The sequence below is a fragment of the Hyla sarda genome, chromosome 1, assembly GCF_029499605.1.
Source record: "Hyla sarda isolate aHylSar1 chromosome 1, aHylSar1.hap1, whole genome shotgun sequence".
In the NCBI taxonomy this organism is placed as follows: Eukaryota; Metazoa; Chordata; class Amphibia; order Anura; family Hylidae; genus Hyla; species Hyla sarda.
The window spans coordinates 306,003,356-306,021,962 of record NC_079189.1 but is presented as its reverse complement, the minus strand read 5'-3'; the positions used below and the strand labels follow the sequence as shown (position 1 = coordinate 306,021,962).

The 18,607-nt window shown below is 42.0% G+C and overlaps 1 protein-coding gene across 1 annotated transcript in view; it reads left to right on the top strand.

The window, feature by feature from the left end:
* The first annotated feature begins 10,674 nt into the window (after positions 1-10,674).
* Positions 10,675-18,607, top strand: part of HAPLN4 (hyaluronan and proteoglycan link protein 4) — a 31,380-nt gene continuing 23,447 nt past the window's right edge. Inside the window, exons 1-2 of the mRNA XM_056518205.1 lie at positions 10,675-11,298; positions 11,717-11,837. Of these exons, the coding sequence (XP_056374180.1) occupies positions 11,717-11,837 (121 nt within the window). The 5' untranslated portion in view covers positions 10,675-11,298. The remainder of the gene's footprint in view (positions 11,299-11,716; positions 11,838-18,607) is intronic.

Below are 18,607 nucleotides of genomic sequence, written 5' to 3'. Positions count from 1 at the left end.
CACCGCTGACAAAGATTCAGAACCACATGGATTTCAATTACAGAAAGTAACCTTAAAAAAATAGGGGTGCCTAAACAGCACCATAAAATAAAAGTTCTAAACACGGGCATCTACAACTGTAGTGCATTCACACATCAGTAAGGAGATATTTATTTTATCTCTTAATATGTTAGATTTAAATACTGTCCAAATGTATTTCTCGGGTGTGTTTCTAACACGAATATCCAGAACGTTTTCCGAACTTCAAAAATAAGGGAATAATGCTAAGTTAAAATGTAGCCCTACACTATTATTTCTAATGTAAGTCAAATGTCTTCTTATCCTTTTTTTTTTTACCTGGTGTCAGAATTAGTTTTCTAGTTTATTTCAGTTTGTTTCATTTTTCTATTCAGATCCAAGGCAAAGACTGTGCAATATTATTAAGACAATGCTGTCATTTTTAAAGTGTGAAATGTTTCCTACTCCTTTGCAGTATCTAATCCAAGAAGGCTCGTCTTCCAAAAAGAAAGCAGAATTATGTTTTCTTCAGATACTTACATAATCTGAGCATGCTGAGATAGGCATTAATGCTTTGGCGGGCTCACAATAGATGAAGACAGCATTTCTTAGAAAGCAAGAATATTGGAGATTTACATTAACCCTGTTGGTAATAATGATGATGTAGGTAAATGAAATGCAGTATAAAGTATATTCTACGGAACATTACGAGGAAGAACATTCTAATTCAAAGGGATTGGGGCAAAAAATTATTTAACCAGCCACCAATTATGCAAGTTCTCTCACTTAAAAAGATGAGAGAGGCCTGTAATGTTTGTCATAGGTATACCTCAACAATGAGAGACGAAATGAGGGGGAAAAAAATCTATAAAATCACATTGTCTGATTTTTAAAGAATTTATTTGCAAATTATGGTGGAAAATAAGTATTTGGTCACCTACAAACAAGCAAGATTTCTGGTTCTCACAGACCTGTAACTTCTTCTTTTAGAGTCTCCTCTGTCCTCCACTCGTTACCTGTATTAATGTACCTATATTGTTATCAGTATAAAAGACACCTGTCCACAACCTCAAACAGTCACACTCCAAACTCCACTATGGCCAAGACCAAAGAGCTGTCGAAGGACACCAGAAACAAAATTGTAGACCTGCACAAGGCTGGGAAGACTGAATCTGCAATAGACAAGCAGCTTGGTCTGAAGAAATCAACTGTGGGAGAAATTATTAAAAAAAGGAAGACATACAAGACCACTGATAATCTCCCTCGATCTGGGGTTCCACGCAAGATCTCACCCCGTGGTGTCAAAATAATCACAAGAATAGTGAGCAAAAAATCCCAGAACCACACAGGGGGGACCTAGTGAATGACCTGCAGAGAGCTGGGACCAAAGTAACAAAGGTTACCATCAGTAACACTACGCCGCCAGGAACTCAAATCATGCAGTGCCAGACGTGTCCCCCTGCTTAAGCCAGTACATGTCCAGGCCCCTCTGAAGTTTGCTAGAGAGCATTTGGGTGATCCAGAAGAGTATTGGGAGAATTTCATATGGTCAGATGACACCAAAGTAGAACTTTTTGGTAAAAACTCAATTCGTCGTGTTTGGAGGAGAAAGAATGCTGAGTTGCATCCAAAGAACACCATACCTACTGTGAAGCATGGGGTGGAAACATCATGCTTTGGGGCTGTTTTTCTGCTAAGGGACTAGGATGACTGATCTGTGTAAAGGAAAGAATGAATGGGGCCAGGTATCGTGAGATTTTGAGTGAACACCTCCTTCCATCAGCAAGGGCATTGAAGATAAAACTGTCTGGGTCTTTCAGCATGACAATGATCCCAGACACACCACCCAGGCAACGAAGGAGTGGCTTCATAAGAAGCATTTCAAGGTCCTGGAGTGGCCTAGACAGTCTCCAAATCTCAAACCCATAGAAAACCTTTGGAGGGAGTTGAAAGTCCGTGTTGAACAGCGACAGCCCCAAAACATCACTGCTCTAGAGGAGATTTGCATGGAGGAATGGGCCAAAATACCAGCAACAGTGTGTGAAAACCTTGTGAAGACTTAAAGAAAATGTTTGACCTCTGTCATTGCCAACAAAGGGTATATAACATAGTATTAAGATGAACTTTTGCTATTGACTAAATATTTATTTTCCACCATAATTTGCTTATAAATTCTTTAAAAATCAGACAATGTGATTTTATGATTTTTTTTTCGTTATGTCTCTCATAGTTGAGGTATACCTATGATGAAAATTACAGGCCTCTTAATTTTTTTTAAGTGGGAGAACTTGCACAATTGGTGGGGGACTAAATACTTTGTTGCCCTACTGTATGTATATGTATATATCAATCTTAATCACTGTCTACACATTATTAATGTTTTGATTCTTCACCATTTACATAAATGTTTGCAGTCATTGAATGATAGCTTTCTTCAGATAGTGTAAACCATAGCTGACATTTAAAATGTACTACGGCAATTTGGTATATGTTTAAAAGGAATAAAAGCATTAGCAATCTCCATAGCAGGAAGAGCACTGAACATAAATGAAGTGGATGAATGCAGAATTCTGTCCTTGCTAAAGAAGAACTCCTTTACATATAGCCATGTCATGCACAAGGAAGGAGGCCTATCATTGTCAAAGTCTACAATCAAGTGGCGCCTTCTTATCTCGAGATGCACTAGTAACACTTAAGAACATGAAGGTCCGGCGTAGCATTATGCTGAAAAACATCTATAAAGCTGCCTAGTATTGAAATAGTATTTTAGCAGATAAAACCAATATTAAGTTGTACCATAAATATGGGATGATAACAGTTGGAGAAAAGAAAGAGCTCATCATCTGAAGCTTACTAAGTCATCAAACATGGTGCATGCAATGGAATGGGCATGTATGGCTGCCAAAGAAACTGGATCACTGGTGTTAAGTGATAATGTGACTGTGGATGAAGTAGAAGGATGAATTCTTAAGTATACAGTGCTATGCTTTATGCTCAGATTCTGCCTAATTCTTCAAAACAGCTAAAAATATACATGTATAATGACCTAAATATAGAATTTCAGAATAAAAAATGCAAAATTAAGCAACTTTCTTAATAGTCTTCATTAAAAAGGTGAACTACTTTGCTGCTGTGGAGTGTGTATAAGGGCCCTTTTTACATAGGCCGACACTTCCAGGATACCGATCTTGCTCAGCGATCAATGCTTGTCTATAGAACCTTCAGAAGACTTGACCAATTTTGTAGCGAGGCAGCATGAATGATTGCATGAACGTTTGTGTAGCCCTTTAAATTTATCATTGTTGTCCACATGCCATAAGTCTTGATTAGTCAGGTTCTCAGTCATCAGAATAAGGACATCAAGATTGCAATCTGAAACTTAGGGCTCCAATTTTAACTCAAGGTAACTACTTAACATGTGTGAAATCATTTTTCTTCCATTTAAAGGGGTTATGCGCTGCCCTGCCTTTCTGAGCTCCGCTCGCAGCGTCCGGAAGTTCATTACTCGAACGCTGTGTGCGGGCTTCCGTGTTTTCGCGGCCGCCCCCTCGTGACGTCACGCCTGCCCTCTCAACGAAAGTCTATGGGAAGGGGGCGCGACCGGGCTGGCGTAACGTCACGAGGGGGCCGGGCGTGATGTCACGAGGGGGCGGGCGTGATGTCACGAGGGGGCGGCTGTGAACATGGAAGCCCGCACACAGCGTTCGGAGTAATGAACTTCCGGACGCTGCGAGCAGAGCTCCGAAAGGCAGGGCAGCGCACAACCACTTTAAAAGGTGTCAATAGTCTTTAAAGGGGTACTCCGGTGCTTACACATCTTATCCCCTATCCAAAGGATAGGGGATAAGATGCCTGATCGCGGGAGTCCCGCAGCTGGGGATGCCCGTGATCATGCACGCGGCACCCCGTTTGTAATCAGTCTGATTACGCTCGACCGCAGAGCCGGCGGCATGTGACGTCACGCTCCGCCCCTCAATGCAAGCCTACGGGAGGGGGCGTGATAGCTATCACGCCCCCTCTCATAGGCTTGCATTGAGGGGCGGAGCGTGACTTCACACGGGGGCGGAGGCGTGACGTCACACGCCGCCTGCTCTGCGGTCGAGCGTAATCAGACCCGGAGCGAACACGCTCCGGGGACTGATTACAAACGAGGTGCCACGTGCATGATCACGGGCGTCCTCAGCTGCGGGACTCCCGCGATCAGGCATCTTATCCCCTATCCTTTGGATAGGGGATAAGATGTGTAAGCACCGGAGTACCCCTTTAAAGATAAGAAATTGAATATTGTTTAAAGCGTACCTGTCATAGTGCAAAAAAAAGAAAAAAAGTGATATGGTACTCAGGACCCAATCCTGATCATGTGCATGTAATTTTTATGTGTCTCGGACCTATATATCCAGAGATATAAGCATTTATCTGCTGGTGAGTTACTTTTTCATTGTACAGGCTGGCGGGGGCGTGTCAGTCTGTCTCCCTCACAGGAGCAAGCCTGTGCAGTCAGCCAATCAGTACTCTCTACTCTGTAACCCTTTCTTCTCTGGTTTTATGCAGTGTCATGTATCAGAGGAAGATACTTGGAGCTTGCCTGCAATAATCAGAAGACATTAGGGTGAATTCACAGCAGGATAAAATGTATAAATATAAGAATAGATCTTTATAAAATTAGTGCAAGGAATTTTTAGATAAAAATACAGCATTTTTATAAATACATGTTCTATCTGTTTTATCTTCTCCTAGTAAAGCTGGATGCTAATCAGCATAGCTGTCACTATGTGTGTCATTCATCTTTCACAGATTCCTGAATGTCTGATCAACTTCTTTGTGATTCAGGAGTCCGAGAAAGCTTTGACTATTTCAGCATGCTGGGAGTTGTAGTTTAGTAACAACTGGAGCTGCAATGTTTGTAAATAACTGTGTTAGAGCAGTGTTGCCTCCAGCTGTTGTAAAACTACAGCTCCCAGCATGTCCACACATCCTTTATCTGTAGTTTTGCATGCACAATAGAAATCTTCTATACTGGATACCGGTATGCTTTACGGACGGTATCCAGTATGCTGTAAAATCTAGACTAGTCTGTCTGGCTAAAAGACAGGCAACCCCTAGTGGTGGCTATTTTGTGCTTGAATTTCAGGGGAAAATTAAAAAAATTTTTAACAGGTGTATATTGTGAAATATCATATTATGAGTCCTGCAATACATGAAAAGTTTTTAACAATGACAGTGCCTCTTTAATGACTGAGTTAGTCATCTGACCTCAACCTGGCATTACATACTTTCTATTTGCTTCACTCCTGTGACAAAAGCCTCTCTACTAGCCAGCCAGCATGCAGCTCTGTACTGATGAGGGGCAACAACCCCAAAACAGTAGTAACTTTCCCTTTTTGGGAAAGATTCTACTTGGCTGTTAAAATCACAGCTGTAATTGAAAGACACAGGCTTTTCAAGGACAGAGACTCTGCATTTATGCATGTCATTGATTTCCAGGCTTCTGGCAGACATTGACTGGCAATTATTTTTATCCAGATATTAAAAATAATCCTTGTATTTTTACTTTTAAGCCTGGAAAAATGAAGGGACTATGTAAAAATGGCTCTAATTAATAAACTGTTAATACAATATTGTTGTGAAACTCCTTGAATTAAAGCTAAAAGTCTACACTTTAATCCCTTACAGATGGCTTTACTTGAAATCACCCACGCTGACTTAAGACTCCATGTTGCACGGGGCATGTAGATGGTTATTCTCATGCCCCTATCTGAATAGGAACTCATGAGATAAGTAATAGGTCCCACAACCTAACCTTGATTTACTGTATATACACTGTTTATTTATGTTCACTGCTAGTGCAAAGGATGCCTCCTCTTGATCTTTATATTACTACTGCCTATTTCACAAGGTTGTATCGTACAAGCATGTCTTTGATTTTATGTATATTATTGTCACGAAACTACATCTCCACGTAAATGACTATAGCGCTGGGCTCCTGTTCTTTTGTTACTGTTTATACTTCTGTTTATATTTCATAACAATGAAAACAGTCTTGTTAAAAAAAAAAGACTCACTGTTGTAGTTTCCCTCAGAGCTTTCGCTTACCCTCAGGCAGGGGTTGTAGACTATAGGACCAAGACTTGCCTGAGGCTTTCTATCTCCTGCTATCCGAAACTGCAGACTGGACCTGCGTGATGGGGTGCTTGTAGATGAGTTGTTACAGACTTTGTTACTTATTCTCAGGACTCCTTCAAGTTACCACAGACTTCTCCTCTTTACTCTTCACACTGTACCTCAGCTCTCCTCCACTCCTTAACTCTAACTCAACTAACTCCTCCCCTTCTACTCTATTTAAGACTTAAACTACGGGGCATCCAATTGGGCTTTAGGATAATGTGGATTACCCTGCATTAGCTCCCTTAAGGGCACAATAACACTGTTAACCATTTACATAAACTTGAATCAGAAAATAAAATAGCACAATATACCCTGGAGTAGTGCGCCCAGAAAAGTGACACTGGAAGTGCCTGAGGCAACGTTTACCTGACAGGACAACATCCTGTACTGGGTCACCACACAGGGGTTAAATGAGAATAGTGTCACTGTGTAAATACTTCTAAACCCAACCATTTATAACAATTAATTGATTGTACAGTCCCAGCAAAAAGTATTACAACTTGGGTGGAGCTGTCATGGGAGGGAATAGTGCTTGCTACAAAATGAGATAGTCATAGAGAAATCCAGCATGGTGCTGTAGCATTTCAGGGTATAATGAGGGTGTTGGTAACAAGTGAGCCCCCTGGCATTTCCTGCTGTTCTTAGTACGGACAGCTTCAGACTGTTTGGATAGTCCTGAACATTTACAAGCAATGTCCCCAGTTATTGTAATTGGTGGATGTCCCAGTGGTTGAAACCTCACCAATCTAGGGATTGTCATTTGTATAAGGAAAGGGTTTCATGTAGATTCAGTGCGGCATATATAGAATGTTTAAATAGGCTTCTGGGAGCACCTGCCTATATACAGTAGTCTATAACTGAACAATTCAGGCAGCTTTCATTCACCTGTGTTTAAATTACACTAAATTCTCCAAAATCTGTTCGCAATCTGCAAGCCTTTTTTGTTGAAGCAGATTTTCAGATGTGACATAAGATATGATACATTTTTCCTAGGAAAAAAATTGATGATAGAAGCACCTAAAAGACAGATTGATATGGTTTGTTATTCCAGGATTATCGAGAACTAGCAATTGATCCTTTCTTCATCACGTAGAAATTCCCATGGGTTAGATTTAAGCCATAACTCTCTTGTCAGCAGAAAAAAAGCCAAAGCCTTTATCACATGAACCTAAGCAGGCAATCTTCATGCAATGAAAAATGAAAATATTCTGAGTCCCAAGGCATATGTTGGCATACAGTTTCTAGAAAACAACTCTTAAAACATGTTAGGCTTAGCCACACCAACCTGTCAGTACACTGTCCTGGATAATACTTTATCATAAAACCTGTACGCATAGATACAACAGCCCTGCTTCCAAATCTTTTGCTCTGTCATAAACCCTATGAGAGCATATTGCCAAAAAATATCACATACAAGAGCCAAATAATGCCCAAACACAATGACCACATATATCTACTACATAGAGCAATATATGCTTTCCAGCTATGGATTGACTCTTTTCTTCTCTTCATAGTGGATACATAGAAATTTTGGATAGTTTTTATGAAGGATTTATTTAAATTGATAAGCTGTGCTGCTCCCTAAGCACAGGAATGTTTCATTTAGTTTTTTTTTTTTTTTTTACTATCTTACTATCTGGATAGAATTGTCAATGGATCCAAGATATAGAGTCCAGTGCCCCCTATAAATAGATGCCCAGTTGAACAGGAAAGTGCATGGTCACAACTTTACGAGAACTTACTCATTACTTTCATGCTGCCTTAACCATAACTCCTTGGGACAGACCCTGATGGCCTCTGCCTGCTCTGCCAGCTTTGATTGATATATATATCTTCCTGTTTGATGATGGTTCAGGCAGCATGAAAGTGATGACAGGTTCCCTTTAAAGGCTAACTTTGCTAAATTACTACACCAATTAGCAATGGTAGTGTGATGTCTCTCGGGGAACCCGGGGAGAATATCGGGAGGAAAAATACATCATGCAAAATTTTTTCCTCCCGCTACTCACATCAAAAAACAACATTGCCCGACAGACCCCATAATAGTGAATGGCATATGTCGGGACCCATTGTTTCCTGTTAAGCTCGGTCAAAAATAACGTCCGTTAAGGCACAAAAAAAAAGTGCCTGACAGACTTTGTGGCAGTGTGAATGGAGCCTTTTATAGGTTTGATTTTGTTTTACTTTTTTTTTTAAATTATAACTATTTATATGAAAATTAGCATGTTTAAAGCTGTCCTCTTCTGACCCCTCTAACTTTTTAATTTTTCCGTATAAAAGGATGTGTGAGGCTAATTTTTTCATCACGGGAGTTGTAGTTTAGAAACAGCGAGACTCCAGCTCTTGCTAAATTACAATTCATATCTTTCCCAGAAAGCCAAAGGCTGACTAGAAATGATGGGGTTGTAGCTTAGCAACAGCTGGAGGCTCCCTTTTGGAGAAAAAACCCATAAACAAGTTTTTCCTAAGGGAGGGCATTATAAATGTACCAACCAATTCTCTATGTTTTTTTTCTTATTTCAGATCCGTTTGTGCAGAGGACTTCTTCGGATTCTGTGGACTACATCGATGCCCCGTGTTTCTTTTGCTTTTGTTTAATATTAATAAAATGGTTAATGAGGGCTGGTGGGGAGTGTTTTTATTTAATAAAAGTTTTTAAAAAGTGTTGTTTTTTTTGTTTAAATTTACTTTACAGGCTTAGTAGTGGAAGCTATCTTATAGGCAGAATCCATTACTAAACTGGGACGTAGCGCTAGCCACAAAAACAGCTAGCACTAACCCCCAATTATTACCCGCGGTACCCACCGCCACAGAGGTGCTGGGTAGAGCTGGTAACAACAGGCCTGGAGTGCAAAAAATTGGCTCTCCTGGGCCTAGGCAGTAACAGGCTGACGTTATTTAGGCTGGGGAGGGCCAGTAACAATGGTCCTCACCCACCCTGGTAACATCAGGCTGTTGCTGCTTGGTTGGTATCTGTCTGAGAATGAAAATACGAATAACCCCCACATGTTTTTTGCACACATAATTAAACAATTAAAAAAACTAAAACATGTGGGGTTCACCCTATTTTCATTCCCAACTAAACAGCAACAGCCTGACGTTACCAGGGTGGGAAAGGATCATTGTTACTGGCCCTCCCCAGCCTAAATAACGTCAGCCTGTTACCGCCTAGGCCTAGGAGTTTTTGATGCTCCGGGCCTGTTGGCACCGGCTCTTCCCGGCACCACTGTGGCGGTGGGTACAGTCGTAATAATTGGGGGTTAGCGCTAGCTTTCTTTGTGGCTAGAACTAAGCCCTGGCTTAGTAATTGATTCCGTCTATAGGACAGCTTCCACTACTAAGCCTGTAAAATAAATTTAAACAAAAAAAAAACACAACACTTTCTAAAAACTTTTATTCCAAAAAACACTCCCCCACAAGCTCTCGTTAGCCATTTTATTAATATTAAATAAAGAAACGCTGGTCAACGACGTAGTCCTTTGAGTCCGAAGAAGTCCTTTGCATACACGGATCTGAAATGATAAGAAAAAACATGAAAAATAGGTTAGTACATTTATAGTGCCCTCCCTTAAAGAGAACACTCATAAACCAATGTTTCCTAACAGGGAGCCTCCAGCTGTTGCTAAACTACAACCCCATCCTTTCCAGACAGCCTTTGGTTGTCTAGGAAAGATATAAGTTGTAATTTATCAACAGCTGGAGTCTCACTGTTTCTAAATTACAACTCTCATCATGCTGGAGGCACCCCGCTATTAAACTACAACTCCCGTCATGGAAGTTGTAGTTTAGCAATAGCTGGAGGCACCCCATTTTAAGCTACAACTCCCATCATGAAAGTTGTAGTTTAGCAACAGCTGGAGGCACCAGCCGTTCCCCGGCCACCCACCCGCGAGCTGGCCGGCAGCAAGGAATATGAAACTACACTGTAACTTCATATTTCCCGGCCTGAGCTGTAATTGGCTGGTTGGTCACCTAGCTGGCGGATGGGAGATGTGGAGCTGGGGCTGCTGTGAGTGGCGGTGACAAGGCAAAGATAGGCGGTGGTGGGAGGACGTGACACACAGGAGGAGAGCGGGGACGTGATTTCATATTTCCTGCAGGAGCTGTGGTCTCGGCTCCCAGTGGGAAATATGAAATACCACTCTCCAAAGCAGCTTACATTTACGCTGCTTTGGAGGCGGTTGCGACTTTTGTGCGACTGTCGCACTTGATAAATTCCTGACCACTGCAAAGTGAAAACTGAAATTTACTTTGGCAGGCTCTTAAGTAGATTTTTGCTTACAGACAAAAGTCACACAAAAAATTGCTTAGGCGCACATGCGACTTTTTGTGCGACTTTTTTTTAAGCAAAAAAAGAGCTCTAAGGGGGAGATTTATCAAAATCTGTCCAGAGAGAAAGTTGCTGAGTTGCCCATAGCAACTAATCAGATCGCTTCTTTCATTTTGCAGAGGCCTTATCAAAAATGAAAGAAGCAATCTGATTGGTTGCTATGGGCAACTCAGCAGCTTTTCCTCTGGTCAGGTTTTGATAAATCTCCCACTAAATCCCTCGATAAATCTCCCCCAATTTAGTTTTTCTAAAGAATGGCTCAGCAGCCACATGACTGTTTCGACTATCAAGTACATTAATTACATCTCTACTCTATACTTTAATTTTGCAGCTTGTGTAGGAAGTTTATGGAAAGTTTTTTTAGTTGTTGTTTGTGTCTATATCTGCAGCATATTGGCATACATTCAATATCCGTATGCAAAGTATTTATTGGACATCCAAACATAGTGAATAGTTATGTGAAAATGTTAGTTTTCCTTGTTTATTATATGCTCCGTATTGTGCATTTCCATCAGTCATTGAACTGTTCAGAGCTCTATAAGGGGCACTTTGGTGCAGTCTGCCCCTGCAGTCTAGCATTGCAGGTTGTGAGAGGTACAGTACTGCAGTACAGAGCTATGGGACATGGCACTGCAAGCTCCCTATCTCTCCCCCCTCCATCCCAGCTCAGGCTCTGCAAGGAGGAAGGAGGGGAAGGGGGAGTCTCACTGTTTTGGTGCAGTTCACATTACGCTGGATGCATGAACAGGCTGAAATATCCGTGGGACTCTTAAATTTCCGAGGTCAGAGTTAAGACAAGCTTAAAGGTAATATTAGATTTCTTTCATCATCATACATTCTATACATAGCTATCATTCTCAGCACTTTTCGTCAGGATTGGATTAGTCCTGTGTCTTTTTCCTCTTCTAAGTCCTTCTTTATCATGTCCTAACATGTAATAGTATCTGTAGTGTCTTCTGATATCTCTAACAGTACCTCATTATAAATCCCTTATATAATGAATCCTTGCTCTACAACTGTAACTGGAGCTATTGCTGTAAATCAAGAAAACTGGGCCAGTTCCCTAGAACTTTTTTGTCCTTGCAGATTGAAAGCAAAAAAAAAAAAAAAAAAAAAAAAGAAAGAATAATAATTCTCTATATAATGTAATTATTATTTTTTTTTTTACTCCTTCCAACTTATTGACCCCTTATGTACTTGTTTTTTTTCCCCTTTTTTCCCCAGATGGCCCCTGGGTATCTTGAATTCTCCTATCTCTTCTGTGCTCTGTTCTTGTCCATCCTTATCCATTCAGCTTTTCCTGCAGAGAGTAACAGGGGCCATAGAAAAATAGTCCATGTTCAAGGTTAGTAACTCTACAATTAAATTTTTTTCGTACAAGAGGATAATACAACCATACTCATATATTATTAATTCATTTCATTGTCTGGATACCTCCACAAGTTTGATTACTAGCATGATAACTATTTATTATTATTTATTTATAAAATTATTCCATTCTTCATGACAATATTTTTATTCCAATATTCATTTACATCCTATGATTATAGTTATGAAAGTAACTTGGAAGCTATGCATGTATGGATGTGCTTACTCTGCAAGTCACGGGCTGATCACTTTTTGTATATTTGTAGCTGTTTATGAAATTCTTATTGTTACCCCTTAGTACCCCATAGTGATTTCAAGACTTTCCACTCTTACTCCAAAGAAAGCAATCAGTTACTAATGGTGACAATTTAAGGCTATGCTCACATTTCGGTCAGTGGCTGTTTGAAGCTGTTGTTCCTTCAGATTTCCAGTCAATAGGGAACTAGAAGGACCCCATTATAAGATATGAGATCGAATTCAGGTAGAAGAAACAGACATGGTGCACATCTACAATCTTGTATAATGATCTGATTGCTTCTCAGCATAATATCAAAAACTAACAGGTTGTTAGTATACATTTTTGATCAAAAAGTACAAGCCCACTCGCCACGTCAAGGCCACCTATTCAGAGTGGGTCCCTAACATCCCTAGCATAAAATGGCGCAGCACCGGGCGGCGACCTCCACCGCCGCGACACCAATGCCCACAGGGGGGGAAACGACCCACTGGCAGAGCGGCCCCAATGCCACTCAAACCAGTCTATGGGCCGCACCTCCCAGCAGACACGGCGCCACGGCAGCAACGGACACCGCACGGCACCACACCAGTGTGAACAAGGTGTAATAGCTCACTTACCATGCTCTCCCAGTCAGACTGGGAGGCTGCTAGGAAAGAAATGGCCCATGTGTAGCTAATTACTACTAATATAGGGTTAGGCTGAGGGGGTGGGGAAGAGTGCAAACAACATGTTCAAAAAGAGAAAAAAAAAAAAAAAGGAGGGGATAGAAATCACAGTGTGAATTCAGGTAGAAGAAACAGACATGGTGCACATCTACAATCTTGTATAATGATCTGATTGCTTCTCAGCATAATATCAAAAACTAACAGGTTGTTAGTATACATTTTTGATCAAAAAGTACAAGCCCACTCGCCACGTCAAGGCCACCTATTCAGAGTGGGTCCCTAACATCCCTAGCATAAAATGGCGCAGCACCGGGCGGCGACCTCCACCGCCGCGACACCAATGCCCACAGGGGGGGAAAAAAAGAAGAGTGGGCTTGTACTTTTTGATCAAAAATGTATACTAACAACCTGTTAGTTTTTGATATTATGCTGAGAAGCAATCAGATCATTATACAAGATTGTAGATGTGCACCATGTCTGTTTTTCTACCCGAATTCACACTAAGATATGAGATCCAGTGAGTACCACTGGTGTTTTTGTGATAGTGCCGGCACTGCATTATGGCTTCTGCTCAGTAAAAGGGAATAAAAAGTGGCAAGTATACATGACACCCCTCCATCTGATGGCATTAGAGTCAGATATTGTAAACATATTGACTCCCTTCAGTAGACCCCTAAATTGATACAGACCACACTCCAGATTTATAAAATGCAGATAAAGAGAGCAGGCAATGTCCCCTGAACACAAACATAAGACTCGCGATGTGCCCTCACATTACCCACACAGACTAGTTAGTCTCTAGGACTAGATGAAAGGATTGTATTTGCACAACTACTCAACATATGTTTTAATGGGCATATCCACAGCCCCTATCATAAGCGGCTGGATTCTCCATCACAATGGCCCTCATTTACTAACAGCATTCTGACTCTTTTTGTCGGGTTGTGCACCTAAGTTCTGTGTAAATTCTTAATCTGCAGCAGAAAAAACACGACAGAATCAAAAACACTCAGAGTGAAAAAAAAATCCTACAAAATGGGCGTGGTTTTTCGAGAAAAGAGGCGTGTTCCCTACATTTCATCCAAAATCACTCATCTTTTCTGAAAACCACTCTGAAAATCCTGTGAATTTTCTGAGAAGAAAACCCTATACTTTAAAGCATGTATAAAGTTTCCGAAAGTGGAATAAATGAGTAAATACCATGGGAAAAAAAGGCTGGAACAGCAAAAAAACACAACAAAACCTACACTCCACTCTTAGTACATCAGGGTCAACACCTTGAAAATAAGACCTCACATGACCCGTGTGTCTGGATGCCTGCCCAAACTGTACCCACTGGGTTAACCTTATGCAATAGGGGGGTTGTGTCAGGTATCCCCAGAAAGGACAGTCAATGGAGAACTCAAACATAGAAAAATTATGGATGTGTCATGTCTGTGTTGGAGAATGGAGGAATCTCTTGGGCCTAAATATATGAATAGAAGGGGATGGGATTTTTCAACCCCTCCTCCTCCCTGCTAAGCCCAGAGGCTGATTTAGAGGTGTCACCTGTTAGCAGCAGGTATTGAAATGCTGTCCTAAAAAGCTGGGGTGTGCCTATATTGGGGATCCAGGCAGGGGTTAAGTCTTGGGGGAAAAAGTATGGGAACTCACCCACTCAAGGGCTGGTCCTGTAGGACTCCTGCTAATGGTAATGGTGTTCCTGCTGTGGAAAAAGTGCAGGAACTCAGTTCCTGCAGGACTTGAGCCCGGGATACAGGTCTAACTAACTATAAGACATCAATTTCTCACTGGAAGTCCCCCGGGTAGATTTTTTTTAAACTTTTTAAGTAGGATATCTATATTTTTCCTTTTTATTTTATATCTGTGTGATGTATCCTTATCTTGTCAATATCTGTTTTTAAATTTTTGCTGTGAATATTATGGTTTCATAATAAATAATTCATTTATTAAGTTCTGCCTTAGTCTGGTAAAACAAATCATATATATTGTTCCTAAAGAGAGTAAATTTACTTAAAAGTTCAATTTGGGTTTGGATTAATCTTTTTCCTGTTAATTTTTTTTTTTTTTTTTTTTTAATCTACTGAGGATAGTATATTTTATCTGGAAATTGTAGTATATCCAGATTGGATTGGTGGCTTCCTGTGGACCAGACTGGCAGGTGGTGGCAGCTATATATTTAAATTAAGTAAAAGTGTGGGTAATGAAAGAGGGATTTTTATTATTACGTATGGTCTAGTGCAGATAAATAGTGATTTTTTTTTTTTAGAGATTGGCCTACATTACCCACATTTCATCATTCATGACAAGGTACATCCATTGATTAACAGGTGATGTCTTCTCTGATCGGAGTTCTTCAGTTTTCCCATGTTTTACATACGACACAGACTGCCATACTGACATCTTCCAGCCATAGAATGTCTCTGCAGAATTGCCTTACGAACATCTTGTGCTCTGTCCTCACTTTTCCAGCACTCTCTTTAATTCTACATGAACTCCATATGCATATTGCCCGATCATAGTATTTGAGCCTCACACATAGTGCTTAGGTCCACTGTACTCCAACCCCACACACCTACATAGTAGAAGAATTCACACGGCATATGCTCTTCTGCTGTAAGCCTCCTGATGCAGAACTCCAGTACAGTGACATTGTGATAGGCTACTTGAGGTAATGACATGTATGTAGTACTAGTGGGGTGCGGTGACTAAAGTAGAGTTTGTGATGCCAGGGTAGTGTTAACCTCCACACTCCAAGGGTAGTAGCTTCCTGGGCCAAGCGCTGAGGCAATAATTACCACAGATACAGGGTTACAGAAACTACTCAATGTTTTTCAGGAACTTACAAAATAAACAGTTTAACATTTAGTGCAAAGTTCCCTGGAGTTTGCTTTAGGGATCACACACTATGGGACTTGTAGTCCTTGCTGACTAGCAAGCTTCTTGGTTGACAGAGATTTACTTTTAGACAGGTCTGAACTTGGAACTTAACTATGTAGCTTGTATAAGACTTTGGAGCTGACAAAAACTGATTATGCTCTTCACTAAGTTAGGGCTTACACCTATCTTCTATTTTCTCTCTTCTCAACTACTCACACAACTAACTAGCTCGTCCCAGTCTAGCCAGATTTAGGGGAGCAGGGCAGCAGCCCTGATTGGCTGAAGCAGACATGTGATCCCCTCAGCATTCTCCTAAACAAACAAGCTAACTCTTTAGGACACACGAGAATAAAAGTGCATTGACAATACATTACAGAGTGCAGTAAATCATCAGGCATTACACAGATAAACCTGAGCAGTGGTCCCGGAGCAGACACACTAGGTGACATCCACCTGACAGGTCAGGAAGACAGGTAGGTTCCGCACCTAGACACCACTACTTTGTGCTGTCTGCATATTATCTGTGACATTGGTACTCAGGACACAGTGGGGCAGAATCAATAGCTTAGATAGCGTAGACCAGTGTTTCCCAAGCGCAGTCTTCAAGCACCTCCAACAGGTCTTGTTTTCTGGATTTCCTTTCACAGGTGATATAATTCTGGTCAGTGAATCCGGCATCACCACAGTTGTATCACCTGTGAAAGGCTAAGGAAATAAAGAAAACATGACCTGTTGGGGTACTTGAGGACCGCGTTTGGGAAACACTGGCGTAGACTTAGACAGACAGTCTAAAATGTGTCAAATTTATCATAGTAGTTAATGCTGTTTGATGAATTTGGAGCATTCTCAGACATTGTTGTTTAACAGAGAAACATACAGTGTGTCGGCAAATAAGAACCATTCTGTCCATCTAGTCTGCCAAATATCCTGAATACTATGAATAGTCCCTTGCCCTATCTTATATGAAGGATAGCCTTATGCCTATCCCACGCATGCTAAAAGGGGTATTCCAGTTTTTTTTTTTATTTGGCTATGCTGTAAAGTTAGTGTAGTTCATAATTTAGTGTCTGTACTTGTGTTTGATGGTTGGTCTCGCATTTCTTATGTGATCTTTACCCTGATGATCCTTTAAACAGCATACAAAATGTGTTTCATCTCAGGCTTTTCCAGGTTGCAGTGCGACCCAGCACATTAGATCACTAGTCAGGTGTTTAAAGGGCCTGTCTGCTTCGATGGGTGGAGTGACCGCTGGGTGAGAGGGAGATCATTCCCGACAGGGCTGCAGGGAATTGTAGTTTCAAGCACAGCACACATGCAAGACAGATAAGTTGTGCTGCAATGGGTGGGGTGGCTGATGTGTGGGAGGGAGAAAAGGGACAAAACACTTACAAACAAGGAATCCTGGGACTTGTAGTTAGAGGGAGGGAACTCCAACAAATCATCAGAATTATGGTGGACTCAGAACACTCAGCCATTTAGCACCATGACAAACATGTATCTGTTATGCATGTATCTGTTATGTTGTGCATGGTCCCATTACCTGCTGCTGCTGGCGGGGCTGGGACTCGCATCGTGGGGAGGCGCCCGCATGCGAGCCCCAGTCCGTTACTCACCTGGTGCTTCTCCTGTCCCGGCCTCTGCCTCACTGCTCCGGCGCGCGTGTCCCCGTCCCCTAGGGCGTGTGTGCCGGAGCTTTAAAGTGGTAGTCCAGTGGTGAAAAACTTATCCCCTTTCCTAAGGATAGGGGATAAGTTTGAGATCGCGGGGGGTCCGACCGCTAGGGCCCCCCGCGATCTCTCTGTACGGGGGCCAGGCTCTCCGGCCAGATAGCGGGTGTCGACCCCCGCACAAAGCGGCGGCCGACACGCCCCCTCAATACATCTCTATGGCAGAGCCGGAGATTGCAGAAGGCAGCGCTCTGGCTCTGCCATAGAGTTGTATTGAGGGGGCGTGTCGGCCGCCGCTTCGTGCGGAGGTCGACACGCCCCCTTCCCGCGGGCTGTTGGGGCTCCGTACAGGAGATCGCAGGGGGCCCCAGCGGTCGGACCCCCCGTGATCTGCAACTTATCCCCTATCCTTAGGATAGGGGATAAGTTGTTCACCACTGAGTCACCTCTGGACTACTCCTTTAAGATTTAAAGGGCCAGTCCGCTGATTAGTGTGATTCAACTGTGGCTCATTTATATTTTCCTCCACCCTCCTCACTCCCCTGCCGGATCTTTGTTGCCTTGAGCCTGAGAGAAAGCATTCCTGTTTCTGCCTTGCCGTGTACTGATCCTTCGCTTTGTGACCCGACCTTTTTTCTCTGCCGCCTGCCTGGCATGGAATGATGAGGCCTTGTGTGCCACATTCAAACAAGGACTAGCAAGCAGGATTAAAGATGCCCTTACTGCACGTGATTCTCCTTCTTCTCTGACTGAACTTATTCACCTGGCCACACGTATTGATGTGCGTTTTGCTGAGAGGCAGTAAGAATTGCACTTAGAGATGGCACCTGCTCGAACATGGAGATATCTTCGCCTGGCACCCGTGTTTCAACATTCACCTCTACAATTTCCTGTGCCTCATGCCGAAGAGGCTATGCAAGTGGGTTGTTCCCGTCTTACGCAATAGGAGGGATCACGACGATGCAGTGAGAATTTGTGCTTGTATTGTGCTAGCCCCGAACACTTCCTCAAAGACTGTTCTGTTCGTCCACAGTATCTGGAAAAACGCTTGCACCTAGGGCACGTAGGTGAGGCATCCCTAGTTGTGAATACCACCTCTCCTCGCTTAACTATTTCAGTACAAGTCTTCGCTTCTGCCAAGTTTTCCTTCAGAGCTACAGCATTTTTGGATTCAGGATCAGCAGGTGACTATATTGATGCTTCTTTGGTCCACAAGTATCATCTTCCTGTCACTAGCCTTGCCAAGCAATTGTTCATCTCCTCTGTTAATGGACAAAATCTGGGCTGTATGGTTCAC